At 46.5% G+C, this 17,399-nt stretch overlaps 1 protein-coding gene across 2 annotated transcripts in view; it reads right to left on the reverse strand.

Moving 5' to 3' along the window:
* RSU1 (Ras suppressor protein 1) overlaps nt 1-13,934 on the reverse strand; it is a 149,870-nt gene extending 135,936 nt beyond the window's left edge. Inside the window, exons 1-3 of one of the 2 annotated variants that reach the window (XM_083189368.1) lie at nt 13,843-13,934; nt 11,989-12,105; nt 7,589-7,639 (exon numbers count right to left, since the gene is read on the reverse strand). In XM_083189368.1, the coding sequence (XP_083045494.1) occupies nt 7,589-7,639; nt 11,989-12,097 (160 nt within the window). In that variant the 5' untranslated portion in view covers nt 12,098-12,105; nt 13,843-13,934. Of the gene's footprint in view, nt 1-7,588; nt 7,640-11,988; nt 12,106-13,713 lie in introns of both variants that reach the window. The other variant, XM_083189367.1, reaches the window with a different exon arrangement.
* Between the last annotated feature and the right edge of the window lie 3,465 nt (nt 13,935-17,399).

Genomic DNA, 17,399 nt, shown 5'->3' on the forward strand with positions numbered 1-17,399 from the left:
TCCTTCACAGGTATCCGTGTCCCCTCACGGGCTTCACAGGTATCCGTGTCCGCTCGCCACGCTTCGGGCTCGCCACACTTTCTATTCTCAACTCCACGCCGACATGGATAGTGGGGGTATGAAAAGGTCGTAGGACGCGTACCGCTGCGCTCGCCACGCTTCGGGTTGGCGTTGATAGTGGGGGTGGTACAGTGTGAAAAATGACATTTGGGGTGCATTTTACATGGTGTCAACTCATGTCCATAATTTCTGTGAAAAATGACATCGCATCGCATCAGATCGCATGCGATCTCATGCGATTTTTCCCTGTACGATGCACATTGTGGGAGCCGTGAAAGTCCACAAGTACCGAATTATCTTCTACTCCAAATAACAAAAAAAGCCCAAATAAAAATAAATCACAAAGTACACTAGAAATCACATAAACCAACAAATACAATAAAAATATATAAATCACCAATTTTGCGTTTCTTCTCCATGTTAGCCATTCACCAATATGCGCCTATTCCGTTCAAATCCTAACAATAATTTGGGAATGGTCTGCGGTTCTCCGATTGTTACCATATACTGGCGATGCACAGTTCCATCTGCCAGTTGGTGAAATACAACATGTCAGACAACTAGGTTTCGATCCTTTTTGATGGAATTGGCGATCCCCCATAGATTGCCTGATTTGGTTTTCACACAATCTTCTGCAAAATGCAGAATTGCCCCAATTAATGGCTGATGTATAAGGTGCCTTAAAGCTGCATTAATATTGATTAACTGGCCAATAATATGTGGACACCCTAACTCTGGGGTAGCCAACCCTAGTCCTCGAGAGCTACCAACAGTGCATGTTTTGCAGGTCTCCTCACAGAATCACAAGTGAGCTAATTAGCTCCATCTGTGGATCTTTTAAAATGTGTCCGTGATTAATGAGTGCAGCAGCTAGGTTGTCTGGAAATGTGAACTGTTGGTAGCTCTCGAGGGCTAGGGTTGGCTACCACTGCCCTAACTAATATCAGCCACACTCATTGTTACCCTAAGCAGTGCTGCCACTGAAGTCTGTAGTACAAATTGATAATAATACACCCTAACCTGGCAATTTACACATAGAGAGCTAACACCAGTGATAAATGCCAAATGTTATTGCTTTGTCCTCTCAGTTTAGGCCAGGGAGTGCCTGCCGAAATATATAAGACTTTTAATGAGGTGCCACCCACTACTTACTAACGTCACAATATAAAAAAAAAAGAAAAAAAAAGAAGAGGAGTAAGGCAATTCATTTACCAGGGTGCAATGGGACAGTCTCAGTGCACCTGGTAAACTACTGCTATACAATGAAATTCACAGGGGTGGATCTCCACAGCGCTATTCTCAGGATAGATGACTCTTTTCCAGGTGTCCAACAACACACAGGAAAAAAAAAAAAGAGAACATTTCTCTGGGTTAGCATGCAGACTGAAAATTCCAAATTCAGTATGGTGAAACAGCAACCATGACTCACCTAGATTAACTAGGAGATGTTCACATCTAGGTATCTTTACTTGTCCTCACACAAACACAAGGAATGACACTCACCTCGGAGCAGTCCCAACGTTCATCCAAAGGTTTCTTTATTATTTATTTGGATTTAGTCTGCATGCTAACCCAGATAAATTTTCTCTTTTTTTCCCGTGTGTTGGTGGACACCTGGAAAAGAGTCGTCTATCCTGAGAATAGCGCTGTGGAGATCCACCCCTGTGAATTTCACGTCTTTCTGTTTTGGGGTTTGGTAGCCTGTTTGGTGTATCTTCTAGCTGCGATTCCTAGTGGGCGCAGGTGGCAACTAAACCTGCTTCTTTGTGATACTGCTATACGATCACTAGGTCAACAGTCAAAATGTCGACATACATTAGCTTGACACGTGAAAAAGGCCACCATGGCTTACCGTCGACAGGGTCATCAAATAGACACAAGCTTTAGGTTGACAGTCAAAAGGTCGACATAGGAATTTCATGCCCTACCATCCACTATAGCGTGGAGGGAGAAAATAGTGTGCCGGGCATAGAAAGGCACCGTGGCCGAAGCATGGCGAGTGCAGCGAGTCATGCAAGCAGAAGGGGTGCCCTTCTTCAGTGTCCATGTCGACTGTGTCGCCAATCAGGACAAAAAAAATGAGAAATACCAATGGCAACATGTTGACTTAATGCTTGTGTCGACATAATCCATGTCGACCTAATGACCCCTTACCCAAACTACTTACCTTCCTCTTTTGTTATATTGTGACGTTATATTGTGCACCGAAATAAATCGGTGCATACTATGTGACAAAGCATGACGCTATGCACGATAATGATATCATCAACAATGTTATCGAACATATCGTTCAGTGTGAACAAATTGATAAAGTTTTCATAAAACAAGATGGTCAGTGGTAAAGGAAACTATTTAACGTTGGAATTGTTCAGTGTGTATGCAACGTATCGATCGTTCTGCTAGCTACTGGGAGTTTACGGGAATTTGGTAACGATATCTTGTCCGATATTACTGTATAGCGTTGCTGATCTCTGCCGATCAGCAAGTGCCAGCAGGAGGGGGGTTAGCTGGACCATTCTGCAAAATGAGCACTACTGTATCGCTCATTATATTGCCTAGTGTATACGAGGCTTTAAGTCAGGTTGCACTTTGTTCCTCTGTAAGAAAGCTGCCCATCCCATAGGCTGGACAAGTATGATACCATGCACACCACTTAAGCAGTGCAGTTAAAGTCAACACCCCTAAACAGTTAAATATGGTAATTATTTAATTCAGGAGGGACCTTTGGCGACTGATAAATGTAAGCTTGCGAGCAGGGCCCTCCTATCTCTATGTTGGTTTGTACCTACCCAGTTTGTTTGATCATGGTTCCCTATTGTAATGTGCAACGGAAATTCCTGCACTATATAAAAAAAACTAAATAAATAAATCTGTCACTTTAAGAACAAATATTTATTAGGAAAAGGGAATTGTCGCCATCTAGTGGCTGAAGTCTGTCAAATACGGTAGATGAAAATAATTTAGTGTACAACACCAGGTACAGTACTTCTGGTTTTTCATGTGCTGTAACATTTGTGGACTATTTCATTGCCGCTCCATGATTGAGTCCAATAGGAACAGGATCCCAATTAAGGAAGATTAGAGGGTTCCCTAACCCACCATTACATCTCACGATCGTATTGCACCATTTTTTATTTCATGAATTTTATTAATCATGTTATGTTATTTTAAGCAGTTATGTTATGTTTTAGGAATAAATAATATATGTAACTCATTGTTCCTCAGAGCGCAGTTTTTCTTATAATTTTGCTTTTTAAGTACTGACAACCGCTGTCTAAATATTTTGAACCCTGGAGAAAGCAGGTGCATGTAGCAGCCCCAAGATCTCCGATGAGACAGAGGAAGGAGGCCATCTCCTATATATTTGGCTACATCTGTCACTCAAAGTGGGTGTCTGTGTCTATAACGCTCTGTTCCTGGACTTTCCTCTTAATGTGTGATTGCCTTCATCTGTGCTGAACACCTTTCTGAGAAATTAACCTGTTTAAAACAGGTGATGGCAATCATACATTAAGGGGAAGTCTAGAAACAGAGCATTGTGTCCCTCCTGGAGAGGGTCATGTTGGGAGGTATGTGACAGAGAACCAGCCCAGTGAGCCCACAGACAGTGCCAGACACCCACTGCCTTCCCATGTTGCCCAGCACTGCTACTCCACAGCCACCAGGTGAGCGCCCCCCTCCCGCGATTTGCGGCAAAACCTCCCCCCCCGCGCGCCCCCCCTCCCGCGATTCGCGGCAAAAACACCCGCTCCCCCGCGACCCCCCCTACCGCGATTCGCAGCAAAAACACCCCCGCGACCCCCCCCTCCCGCGATTCGCTGCAAAAAGAACCCCCCCACGACCCCTCCCGCAATTCGCGGCATAACCACCACCCCGCGACGCCCCCCTCCCGCGAATCGCGGCAAACCCTCCCCCGTGACCCCCCCCCCCCCGATTCGCGGAAAAAACACCCCCCGCGACCTCCCTCCCGCGATTCGCGGCAAAAAGAACCCCCCCCGTGACCCCCCCTTGCACGATTGGCGGCACCCCCCCTGCGACCCCCCTCCCGCGATTCGCGGCACCCCCCCCCCCGCAATTCGCAGCAGCCCCAGGATTAAATGGCACATGCAAAACACTGACATGGCTATGGTCGACAATGAAAAAGGTTGACATGAGTTTTTGAAGATTTATTTTTAATTTTTTTAATTTTTTCATATTCATTGTCATGTGTCGACATGGACACCAATGAAGTGGCACACTTATGTCAACATTAACATGTGTTGACCTTTCTGTGTTGATTTTTTTCTTGTGGCGATTCGCGTCACACCCCCCGCAACCCCCCCTCCGGCGATTCGCGGCACCCCCCCGCGACCCCCCCCCCCTCCCGCAATTCGCGGCAACCCCCCACCGGAAGCCCCATGAACCCCGCTCTCCCACGATTCGCGGCACCCACCCCCCGCAACCCCCCCCTCCCGCAAATCGCGGCACCCCCCGCTATTCGCGGCAGCCCCAGGATTAAATGGCACATGTAAAACACTGGCACGGCTATGGTCGACAATGAAAAAGGTTGACATGAGTTTTTGAAGATTTATTTCATTTTTTGAATTTTTTCATATTCATTGTCATGTGTCAACATGGACAACAATGAAGTGGCACACTTATGTCAACATTTACATGTGTTGACCTTTCTGTGTTGATTTTTTCTTGTGGCGATTCGCGTCACACCCCCCCGCAACCCCCCCTCCCGCGATTCGCGGCACCCCCCGTGACCCCCCACCTCCCGCAATTCGCGGCAACCCCCCACCGGAACTCCTGTGAACCCCGCCCTCCCGCGATTCGCGGCACCCAACCCCGCGACCCCCCCCCTCCCGCAATTCGCGGCACCCCCCGTGATTCGCGGCAGCTCCAGAATTAAATTGCACATGGAAAACACTGACATGGCTATGGTCGACAATGAAAAAGGTTGACATGAGTTTTTGAAGTTTTTTTTTTTTCATTTTTTGAATGTTTTCATATTCATTCTCATGTGTCGACATGGACACCAATGAAGTGCCACACTTATGTCAACATTTACATGTGTTGACCTTTCTGTGTTGATTTTTTCTTGTGGCGATTTGCGTCACCCCCCCACAACCCCCACTCCCGCATTCACAGCACACACACACCTCCCCCACGATTCTCGGCACCCCACCCCGTGACCCCCCCTCCCGTGATTCATGGCACACCCCCGCGACCCCCCCTCCCATGATACGCCGCAACCCCCGCCCCGTAACCCCCCCTCCCGCGATTCGCGGCACCCACCCCCGCGACCCCCCCTCCCGCAATTCGCGGCACCCCCCACGATTCGCGGCAGCTCCAGAATTAAATTGCACATGGAAAACACTGACATGGCTATGGTCGACAATGAAAAAGGTTGACATGAGTTTTTGAAGTTTTTTTTTTTTTCATTTTTTGAATGTTTTCATATTCATTCTCATGTGTCGACATGGACACCAATGAAGTGCCACACTTATGTCAACATTTACATGTGTTGACCTTTCTGTGTTGATTTTTTCTTGTGGCGATTCGCGTCACACCCCCCCACCCCCCCCACTCCCGCGATTCACGGCACACAAAAACCCCCCGCGATTCTCGGCACCCCATCCCGTGACCCCCCCTCCCGTGATTCGCCGCAACCCCCGCCCCCGTAACCCCCCTCCCGCGATTTGCGGCAACCCACCCCGCGACCCCCCTCCCGCGATTCTCTGCAATCCCTCCCGCAATTCGCAGCATCCACCCCCCCACAACCCCCCCTCCTGCAATTCGCGGCACCCCCCGCGACCCCCCTCCTGCAATTCGCGGCACCCTCTGCGACCCCCCCTCCCGCGATTCGCGGACACCTAAGTTGCAATACAGGGCATCTTTCATACAATTCTAACCATATTTCTCATATACAAACGTTCACAAATTAAGGGGGCGCAGCCCCTTACGACGGTGTGAAGAGCGCCCGTAGGGCGCGATGAATCACCTAGTAAGAATATATTTACTAGGTGGTAATGCAGTTTTAAAAAGACCACTAGACTAAATAATCTTCATCACGCAATGCAGACCCTCAGTCATCTTGTTATGTTCAGCAGATGAAGAGTGACAGCAACGGAAGGAAGGAGAGACCTGTAACGTGTAACCAAAAACGTGTGCTGCAATACATACTGCCTGTTATAAATGACATTTACTGAAAACAAACCAATTCCCTTATTATACATTTTGCTGTGTTCTTCTACAGCACAGTACCACCAAGCCTGGGAGACATCAGCCACCAATCAGAAATAAGTGAGAAGTAGAAGGAGGCAAGACAGCAGATATCACATGCATTAATCAGTACTGCCTGTAAGGAGTATAAAGATGCAGTGTTATGCATTAATCAGTACTGCCTGCAAGGAGTATAAAGAAGCAGTGTTATGCATTAATCAGTACTGACAGTATAGACTATAAAGAGGATGCGTTATGCATTAATCAGTACTGACAGTATAGACTATAAAGAGGATGCGTTATGCATTAATCAAGACTGCCTGTATAGAGCATAAAAAGGCTGTGTTATGCATTAATCAATACTGCCTGTATAGAGTATAAAGAGGATGCGTTATGCATTAATCAGTACTGCCTGTATATAGTATAAAGATGCAGTGTTATGCATTAATCAGTACTGCCTGTATAGAGCATAAAAAGGCTGTGTTATGCATTAATCAGTACTGCCTGTATAGAGTATACAGAGCATGCGTTATGCATTAATCAGTACTGCCTGTATGGAGTATAAAGAGGCTGTGTTATGCATTAATCAGTACTGCCTGTATGGAGTATAAAGAGGCTGTTTATGCATTAATCAGTACTGCCTGTATGGAGTATAAAGAGGCTGCGTTATGCATTAACCAGTACTGCCTGTATAGATTATAAAGAGGCTGTGTTATGCACTAATCAGTCCTTCCTGTATAAAGAGGATAGGTTATGCATTAATCAGTACTGCCTGTATGGAGTATAAAGAGGCGGCGTTATGCATTAATCAGTACTGCCTGTATAGAGTATAAAGAGGCGGCGTTATGCATTAATCAGTACTGCCTGTATAGAGTATAAAGAGGCGGCGTTATGCATTAATCAGTACTGCCTGTATGGAGTATAAAGAGGCGGCGTTATGCATTAATCAGTACTGCCTGTATACAGTATTAAGAGGCTGCGTTATGCATTAATCAGTACTGCCTGTATGGAGTATAAAGAGGCGGCGTTATGCAATATATGGGGCTTTCCATTTTGCATTACACAAAATCCACTCTCTTCATAATACAAGTATCTTGGTGCGGGAAGCTGTCTTTGGCCTCCCACTATGTGCATGAAGCATCAAAGGGCTGGCACTTACAGAATGTAACTGCCCCGGCGCTGCTGGTGTCTTTCCAAAGCAGGAACCACCAAACACAGAGGAAATATTGGTCATCTTTATCAAACCCTAAACATGTAACCAATAAAGAACCTGGAGACGATCAACATCTGACCTCAATTGGTGCTGCAGAAACGCACTTACTTGTCAGCTTGTTATGACTCAGGATGAGCTGGGTGATGTTGGACAGTGTAACTAGAAAAAGAGAATAAATGAATATTTAGGTCAGGTGCATCAGTAAATCTCTGCTAAATGGTTATCAATATTATTAGTTTTAAGGTGCGTACACACGGGGGAGATATATTGCTCAGTCTCTGCCGGGAACCTCTGCCGGGAGAGCCGCAGAGGGAATCAGCAAGCTCCTGCGACCAGCGATTATAACGGGGCTGAAAACGGGAGCGCGCACCCGGCGATTTTACCCGGCACACTCCCATCACTGGTAATATGGTCGCCAGCGACCATTTTCCCAGCGATTTCAGCAAACATCGCTGCCGTGTGTACACGGCTTAACAGTTGTTCAGCAAACCCCCCCTGCTTACATGATCACACAATCTTACACAGATAGATACAATATTGTATACAGCGCTCCAAGAAGAATACCACAAATTACTACTACACACCTAATCAGAAACAACACTAGTGAACGGATTATTGGAGACATTACACGTTACAGAACACACAGCCAACAGTTTACTGATTCTAAGAACATCATAGGACAAACATTTTGGGACAATGTATAAGCCCTGGCATTATACCCTAGTCATTCACCACGGTTGTTTCTCGTGGTCTTCCGGGTCTTTTGGTGTTGCTGACCTCTCCGGTGCGTGCTTTCTTTTTAAGAATGTTCCAAACAGTTAATTTGGCCTCACCTATTGTTTTTGCTATCTCTCTGATGGGTTTCTTTTGATTTTTCAGCCTATTGATGGCTTGTTTCGCTGATCGTGTCAGCTCTTTGGAACTCATATTAAGAGCATGGTTGCCTACCTGGCCCTCTCCTTCAGGGAGAAAATTCCCTGGTAATGTAGGATTGCCATCACATGTGGCCAGCTAGGTAATTGATAAGAAAAGTGTTTCACCACAGGTGATGGCAATCATACATTACCTGGGAAGTCCAGGAACAGAGCATTTTCTCCCTCATGGAGAGGCCGGTTTCACACACTCTGACTCCTGCCTGACGGTGAAATCCCGCACGGCTAGGGAGCCGTGCCGCACACATTAGTTGTGAATGGACACTATTGTGTCCATTCACACAGGACGGCCACGGCCCGGCCGCACGGTTGCAGCCGGACCCCGCCACTGGAAGGGACGGCTGCCGGGCTGTGGCCATCCCCCCCATGATAATCTACTGTGTGCGGCACGGCTCCCTGGCCGTGCGGGTTTTCGCCGTCCGGCAGGAGCCGGAGTGTGTGAAACCGGATCCGATATGTAATGCCGGCGGTCGAAATCCCGACACTGGAATCCCGACCGCCGAAATCCCGACATGGGGGGGGGACGTGGAGCGCCCCCCCTTGCGGGCTCGCTGCGCTCGCCACGCAGCGGGCCCGGTGCCTCGCTACGCTCGGCACGCTATTTTATTCTCCCTCTATGGGTGTCGTGGACACCCACGGAGGGAGAAAGTTTCGGGATTTTGGCGGTCGGGATTCCGACCGCCGGCAAATTGACTGCATCCCGTGAAACCGGCCACAGGGTCAGGTAGGCAAGCATGATTAAGAGTCGTCAGCAACAGATGCAAATGTCACACCTGGAATCAACTCCAGACCTTTTACCTGCTTAATTGATGATGAAATAATGAGGGAATAACCCACACCTGACCATGAAATAGCTTCTGAGTCGACTGTCCCATTACTTTTGGTCCCTTAAAAAGTGGGAGACCCATATAGAAACCATTGTAATTCCTACACCGTTCACCTGATTTGGATGTAAATACCCTTCAAATTAAAGCTGAAAGTCTGCAGTTAAAGCAGATCTTGTTTTGTTCGTTTCAAACCCATTGTTGCGGTGTATAGAGCCCAAACTATGAGAATTGTGTCAATGTCCAGATATTTATGAACCTGACAAACAATTTATCCTACAAAACACACATTTGTGGTGCTACTTTTACCCTAAATATGGCCCTTATTCTGGATCACTCGCAAAGGCAAATTCCTTCACAAATGGATAAAACCATGTGCACTGCAGGTGGGTAACATGTGCAGAGAGAGTTAGATTTGGGTGGGGTTTTACTTCAAAGTGAAGCTGTGTACACACACTTCATTTTGCTTTAAGGAGCCCATACACGGTCCGTTGTGTAGGGCTCCGTTCTGTATTATGCGATGCGCGCTTCCGCGCATCACATAGTACGGTACAAAAAGTATGTGCTGCACATACTTTTTGTACTAGGTACACATCGGAACAGATCGCAGTGCATGCACACTGCATGCACTAGGGATGCGATCCGATCCGATGTGTACTTTAAAAGTACAGAACGGACCGAAAAAACGGACCGTGTATGGGGGGCATTAGATTCGATGTTAGATTAGATTTTCTATTAGATCTGGCATTAGATCATCCCATTCAATTTAGCATTAGATCTGTACTTTTGCATTCGATTTCGAAGTGTAGGCACAATGTACTCATTCGATTTACTGGATCGAATTCGAGATTTCCTTGGCTGCACAGTCTATTTTCCTTTCGATTTTGAGAAAACAGGAGCGCACACCAAATCGAATGCAGATCGAAAGTGTCCTAAAAACCATTTGATGTGGATTCGATTTTGCTTCTATAAGCAAAATCGAATCAAAAACAGGGAAAAATCTAAGCGTGTGTACAGGGCTTGAGATTTATATTGCAGTGCAAAAATAAAGCAGTCAGTATTTTCCCTGCACAGAAACAAAATAACCCACCCAAATCTAAATCTCTCTGCACATGTTACATCTGCCCCCCCCCCCCCATCTTAAGTGCACATAGTTTTGTCCATTTGAGAAGAAATATGCCTTTGCATAGAACCAGAATAAGGGCCTAAGTCCGCAACTCATGTTAGTGTGATGACCTGCATCTCTCTGCCCTGTGCCACATGTGAACTTACAAAGTACAAGGGGACACAAGTGTTACACTACTGCAAGGTATCGCATGCGTTAACCTGCCAACTACCCGCCAGGCTCCAGAATCGCATACGATACCCCCTATGCACTCCTTTTGCCTACGATGTATCGTATGCAATGCCATTAACTGCCACAGGATCCAGCAAATCCTTGCGGCAGCCCTATGGCATGCTTCCCTACCTGACCTTCTCCATGAGGGAGAAAATGCTCTGCTCCTGGACGTCCCTGGTAATGTATGATTGCCAGCACCTGTGGTGAACCACCAGGGAAGTCCAGAAACAGAGCATTTTCTCCCTCATGGAGAGGGTCAGGTAGGGAAGCATGCCCTATGGCGATCTCCGGATCTCACCCATTGCACACTGGACCGCGCATCTTATTGGATGTAGGGGTAAAAAAACTACAACATGGCAGTGGTTTCCAAACTTTTTTTGTATTACAGTGCCTTAGAAAAATATTCAATGAATTACATTGTGTTTATAGGTCATCCTTAAATATAGAGCGTACACACGGTGAGATATGCACTATTTTTCTATTCGATTTGGCTTAGAAGCAAAATCAAATAGAAAATCAAATGGGCAACAAATGGTTTTTCTACATTCGATGCAGATTCGATCCCAATGCGCGCTCCTGCGTAGTGTAAATCTAATAGAAAAATAGTCTTGGCAGCCAGGACTACATAGTGCAAATCTAATGTGTTCACTGCAGCATTCGATTCGATGTCCATCTCCTGCCTGGAGCCAGTGTTGATCTAAGAGCAAATCTAATGAACGAATAGAAAATAGTGGAAATCAAAAAGGAGTAGAAGAATAGTCCATATCTAATCGAAATCGAATCGAACCGTGTGTTCGCACCTTTACGGTTAAATATGTGGTGAGAGAGTGTTTGCTTCCGTTTGCCCACATATTTTATGGATATACGGTCGAAGGTTGGCATGCGCACAGCGTCTATTCTACTAGATTGGGGGGTCTCCCAACTGCCACCCCCCGCAGCGGGACAATGCCTGCCGCGGGTGGGACAGCGGGACAGGACCCGAAAATCGGGACTGTCCCTCTAAAATCGTGACAGTTGGGAGGTATGATAACATGTAACGCAGTACAGAGACTATCCATTCAGTCACATCATTCCTTATCTCAATACAGACATACTCCTGTACACAAACACTTCTGCATACATGTATACAAAGTCACAAAATAGATCACACTTTTACTACACAAAAAGTGACTGCGTCAAACCACCTAATGATGCGTCAAACCATCCGAAAGGGGACAGGTGGAAAAAGTTCCCCAAAGCAGCCAATCAGCTTCTATCATTTTATAAAATGCAGAAGATACATGACACCCAGGTGCTGATTGGTTGCAATGGGCTACTTCTGCACCTTAGAAGGTTTGACACATCTCGCCCATATGTCTTCACTTTGCACTGGGCCACACCGCTGCTAGTCTCATGTAAGATAATTCTACTTACACAGGCCCGGGATGTCCAGCATGTTACTGATGCCCCTATCACACATGTCAACCTCAGTGATGTTCTTCTCCTTGCTCTCCTCCACGATCTTCTTTAAAGACTTGGACATTTTTATATCTACAATAAAAAAAAAAAAAAAGAAGAGTGAGAGAACATGTTAGTCACACTGACAGCACTGCATTATGGGAAGAATGAAACCACTGGCGATTGCTGTAATGACCTTAAGGCCCCCATACATTACAGCCCCTTGAAGAAGTCACATGCAATTCTCCCTTCAGCAACTTGGTACCTTCATGGGAGGGAGGATCGCATGCAATATATCATACGTGGTCCTTTTGCATGCAATATATCGCACACAATTCCAACCAAGGCTGCCCGGCTCAGACGCAATCCAAGAGATTGCTTCTGCAGCCAGTGCGACTCAGAATGTCCGATGCGATGCGCACAGGACGGCGCATTGCATCCGACATACTGTCAATCACCTGCAATTTGGGCTCATTTCCTGTGATTGATCGCAGCCATCACAGGAAAAAAAACAAATTGCAGGTAAATCACCCAGGGTATGGGGGCCTTTATTGTGCGCTTATCGACCAATGACACCATGCCAGATACTCCTGGCACCTCTATGGGGTGCAAGGCACAAATTGTGACATACTTGGAGTTCCACCATGTCGCATGGTGAAAGGCTGCACCAAACAAACACTAACAGCCATGTTGTAGCCACGATGAGCATGGCTGTATCGGTTCCTGACAAGACATCTACAGGCAGCATCCATTGCTAAAGAATACTACTCCATAAACTATTATTTAGCTCAATCTCTCTGTGCAGTGGAACTACATACCGTCCAACATGACCCATTCCATTAGGTACAAAATACTCTGCTCCTGGTCTTCCTCGCCAATGGCAGTTATAGAGGTTGGACTCAAGCACAGTCCAATATTCAAAGAGGGGGGGGGGGGGTCACATCAACTGCCAGTGAGTCCAGGACAGTGATGCTTGGAGTGGCATTAGGTGTGGCTCCCCTTTTTGAATATTGGACTGTGCTGCAACCCCACCTCCGCAACTGTCACTGACAGAGAAGTCCAGAAACTAGGGATGGCCATCAGCACATCCCCCATTGATGGTTGCCATCGATGGCTTCTAGAGCAGGAACCATCGATGGCTATAAACCATTCTACCTCACACCAGGAAGGGTCGCTGCGGGCAGCCTGCCCGGGAACTGCGCGCATGCGCAGAAGAAACTTTAGCCAACAATCCAGTTTGTTTCTTTTGCGCATGCGCGCACCTCCCGGCGAGGCGGACCGCCCACAGCGACGCCGCTGGATGCAATGATGCTGCGCACGCAGTGCACATGCGCCCCCAACTTTTACCATCGGAAGCCATCCATCGATGGCATAAAACTATTTGACCATCCACTATCGATGCCCAAAACATCGACAACTAGGTCCCAACCATCGATGTTTTGGGATCATCGATAGTCGATGGCCATCCCTACCAGAACAGAGCATTTTGTACCTAATGGAATGTGCCATGTGGGAGGGTATGGTGACGGTCGGACTACAATTCCCAGTATGAACTGCTAATTAAAAGGATCATCTCATGTTCGTGATCTGTAGAGCAAACAGCTGGGAAGCCACAGGTTGCCTAACCCCCTTATAAAGCAATATATACTGGATAATGACCAGTATACAGCCAGCACTGTGTGTGTATGCGGCTACTGTTACCCTGATGTCTTCTCCTGCAGTGCAGCAAGTAGGGGGCCAGCAACAGCTAAGTACACCCGAATACCAGCGCCCGGGAGGAAGACACACACCCTACAGGAAGTAGTAGCCCCGAGCAGTAACATTACTCACTCTCCTAATAAGGCAAATTCCACTCCAGTCCAGCCGCCTGAGGAAACAGAAGCTCGCCCACTGTACGGAATGCCACGGAAACCATCCAATCAGCGCGCAGGGGGTGTGGCCGTCTGTGTTACCCGCAACCAATCAGGTACAAGTGACCGCAGCCGCTGCCAATCACAGCCACGCGGGGAGGAAGTGGCTTCATCGCAACCAATCAGAATGTGTGAAAGAATAAGGGCTGCTGAAGCAGGACAACTGCGTCCCTGTAACTTCTTCCGCCGTACAGGGCTGGAGGTACTGTAGCTGAAGCTGATGGATGGTAATGTTGCCCCCATAGTGCTTAGGGAAATACTCATCCTCCAGGGATAAGTCCTCATTATAATGGTACTTGTAAGAATCTAGTCAATTAAGGATAGCATGGTGCCATACTGGTTAGCATTGCTGCTTCATAGCACTGAGGTCTAATGCAGCCCATACACCTGTGAGATATAGGGGTACAATAATGCGATTTAGATAAATTGCAGCGACAGATTGCATGGATCGCACGCTAATCGCATATGTCATCCGGCGCAATGCACGGGCACATTGGTCGAATCTCGTATCTCAATATATAATGTGCTGCACATAATATTTATTGCATCGCATGTGTGATCGCGTGTGGTTTTTAAACACATGCGATTTATTGCAGTGCGATCATCCAGTTTATATATCCCCAAACAGGCCAGCCCTCATTCCATCACCAGATTTTAAGTAGCAAGGGAAATGTAATTTATCGCATGAGTGTATGCACATCGAATGCAAAAAAAATCACTTGAGATGCGATTTATCGCACAGGGGGTGCTTCAAGGCAAATCGCAGTGCGATATTGAATACCATCGCACAAGTGTATTGGCACCATTAGTTATGCTGTGTATACACCGTGCGATTTGTGCTATTAATTTTCACTATCGATGGCCAAATCACTGAGCACTAGGTCCCAACCATTGATGTTTTTGGAACACCGATAGTCGATGACCATCCCTATAGCGGAGGCCGCTGGATCGGCCCATATGTACACACCTTAAAGGTGCATACACACTGGGCAATATATTGAACGATATTGTTCATTTTGTGTCCTGTGAATGATATCGTTCAAAATATTGGACAGTGTGAATGAACGATCGATGAACAATGCGAGCTCCGGCTGCTCGTTAATCAGGGCTTTATGTGGTTTACGCATGCAGCTACATTTTGGAAGTTATTCACAGAAACCTAGACTCTAGCTAGATCTTTTGTCGTTCATCATATTGGGCTCAATTCAGACCTGCTGTCTGGGCTGCATGTGTCCAGAGCCCAGCGAGCAGGGTAACGCTGCCCCTCTCTCCGAGCTCATGTGCAGGGTTGTGAACGGCTGTGTATGGGTACACATCCATTCACTAGAGGAGAAATCCCTTGATGGTTACTTAGCAACAAAGAACTTCTCCTCTTCTGTCCGGCGATCACAGATGCCGTGAAACCGAGGAATCGCTCCGCGGCTGATTGTAGTGATCCATTCGCTGGGGCCTACCCAGTGTTTCTGTGGGCGCGCCCAGCGTTTTTGTAGGCACATCCATAAAACGCCAGTGGTCCACCTCGGAACACCCCCTGCCTGTCAATCGGCGAAGGGAACATGGGAGATTCTGTCTGCTGTTGCAGGGGAAGAGGGGAGCACATGGGAGAGGCCGCATATTTATATGTGTCCTTGAGCACTGAATATAACTTTAGAAAAAATTATTTTACAAAATAAACCAACATTTTTCAATGCTAACTTGTCATGTCTTTAAATTTTTATTTTAAATCATTGAGGGAAGGTTGGCTGGCAGTTTATCAGTCCTAAAATGGACATTTTTAATGTCATCCATAGGGAAAAGCAGGGCTGACCCAGGTTCGGTGTAAACCTGGGTCACAGTGCTCCCGTGTTCAAGACTAGGGACCGTAGCTAGTGCAGCGAGCCCGCAAAGGGGGGGGGGGGGGGCGATCCACGTGTGTGTGTGTCCCCGTCCCCCCGGTCAGAATTTCAGCGGTCGGGATTCCGACCGCCGGGATTTCATGTCAATCCTGGCCGTACCAGCTCTTTGTTCCACTGTGGATATTGGCCCAGGCATCTACTCTACCCAGAAATACCATTTCAAACCGTCTGCTCCGTAGCGGGTTCCCCTTATTGTGGCTTCAGGTACTCACTGGGGACATTTAGCTTTAGCAACCACAAGATTTAAGCCAACTTCAGGAGTTTATCCGTGTTGAGACTTACGGTCTACGGGAGAGTCACCCCCAGTGTCCCCTACACCTCACACTCTGGGTACCAACATTCGGTCATTATACACATCCATTGGCAAATTGCAGTCAAGAGCTTAACAGGAATGGACCGTGAACTATCTAATTGGAGACCCAGCTGGTCATTTTATATTTGGGTGACTATACCAGTCTCTTATGATACATGTTTGTAATATCAAGTGCTATATTTAATTAGATATTTTATTTGTTACCATGAGTACATTGATATAGATTAGCACCGATTCCCTGCCCCCACCCCCCATGTTTTGTTTTTTGTATATATTTACATCCATAACCAGGGCTTCCTTTATGAGCAGAGTTTTGGTGGCAGCAGGTAACAATGCGATTCATAACATTATGGGTTTGAGGCTGAATCATGCAAATAAAATAAAATAAAAACCTCTAAGTGAGGTATTCAATATGGGAGTCCGACAGTCGGAATCCTAGGTCGTTTTTGCCCAGCTTGACAGCCGGTATTCAATGGTCTGGCTGTCAAGTGTCGGAAAGTGGGGTTGTATAAAACTGGCCGTGAATTCGACAATCCGCCTCCGTTTCCGACAAAACAGATGCGACTTGTTTTCCAGTCGGATCGGTATTCTCGGAATCTGCCTTCAATGTTGTCGGAAACGGCAGCAATGATTAGTCGACCGACGCTATTTCACCTGTCGGAATTATTATCCCATATGGAATACCGCCCTAATTTTGAGGCGACGTGACTTCCAGTGCTATATAAAGTAACACAGTAATAAAAGTTCTGCAAGACGACACTATGAAAATAATGTTGCATTATATGTTGAGGAATGTAACGGTGTATAATTGTCTAGAGTTGTTAACATTACTTTGTACCTCTTGTCGTATGTATTCCGACTATATGTTTCATTGCGTAAAATAAATAAAAACATAAAAAATAAAAAAAAGGTTCTGCTGGACAACACAGTAGAACTACGAATCAGGAAAACTACAAGGGGTTGTCTTTGGTGGATGCACAGGAATTAAAAAGTCACTTTTAATAGTCTCATTTAAAAATTACTGATTGGAAGTCAGCAACTGTGACATAAAAGGACAGTACAGTGAGTGATGAAGAATGAAAAGGTTATTTAAAAAAAAAAAATCAAGCCGTACTGTTTGAAAATACAAAATTCTGAAAACCTGAACTTGGACTCATGAGAAGCTGGTCACTAGCTGCGACACGTGTGGCTACATTCATTCATAAATGCTGTGGTTCTCCTCTTGTCCTGCAGAACTTTTATTACTAGGATAAGTTATATAGCACTACA

Source organism: Crinia signifera, chromosome 5, assembly GCF_055691185.1.
Source record: "Crinia signifera chromosome 5, ASM5569118v1, whole genome shotgun sequence".
NCBI lineage: Eukaryota > Metazoa > Chordata > Amphibia > Anura > Myobatrachidae > Crinia > Crinia signifera.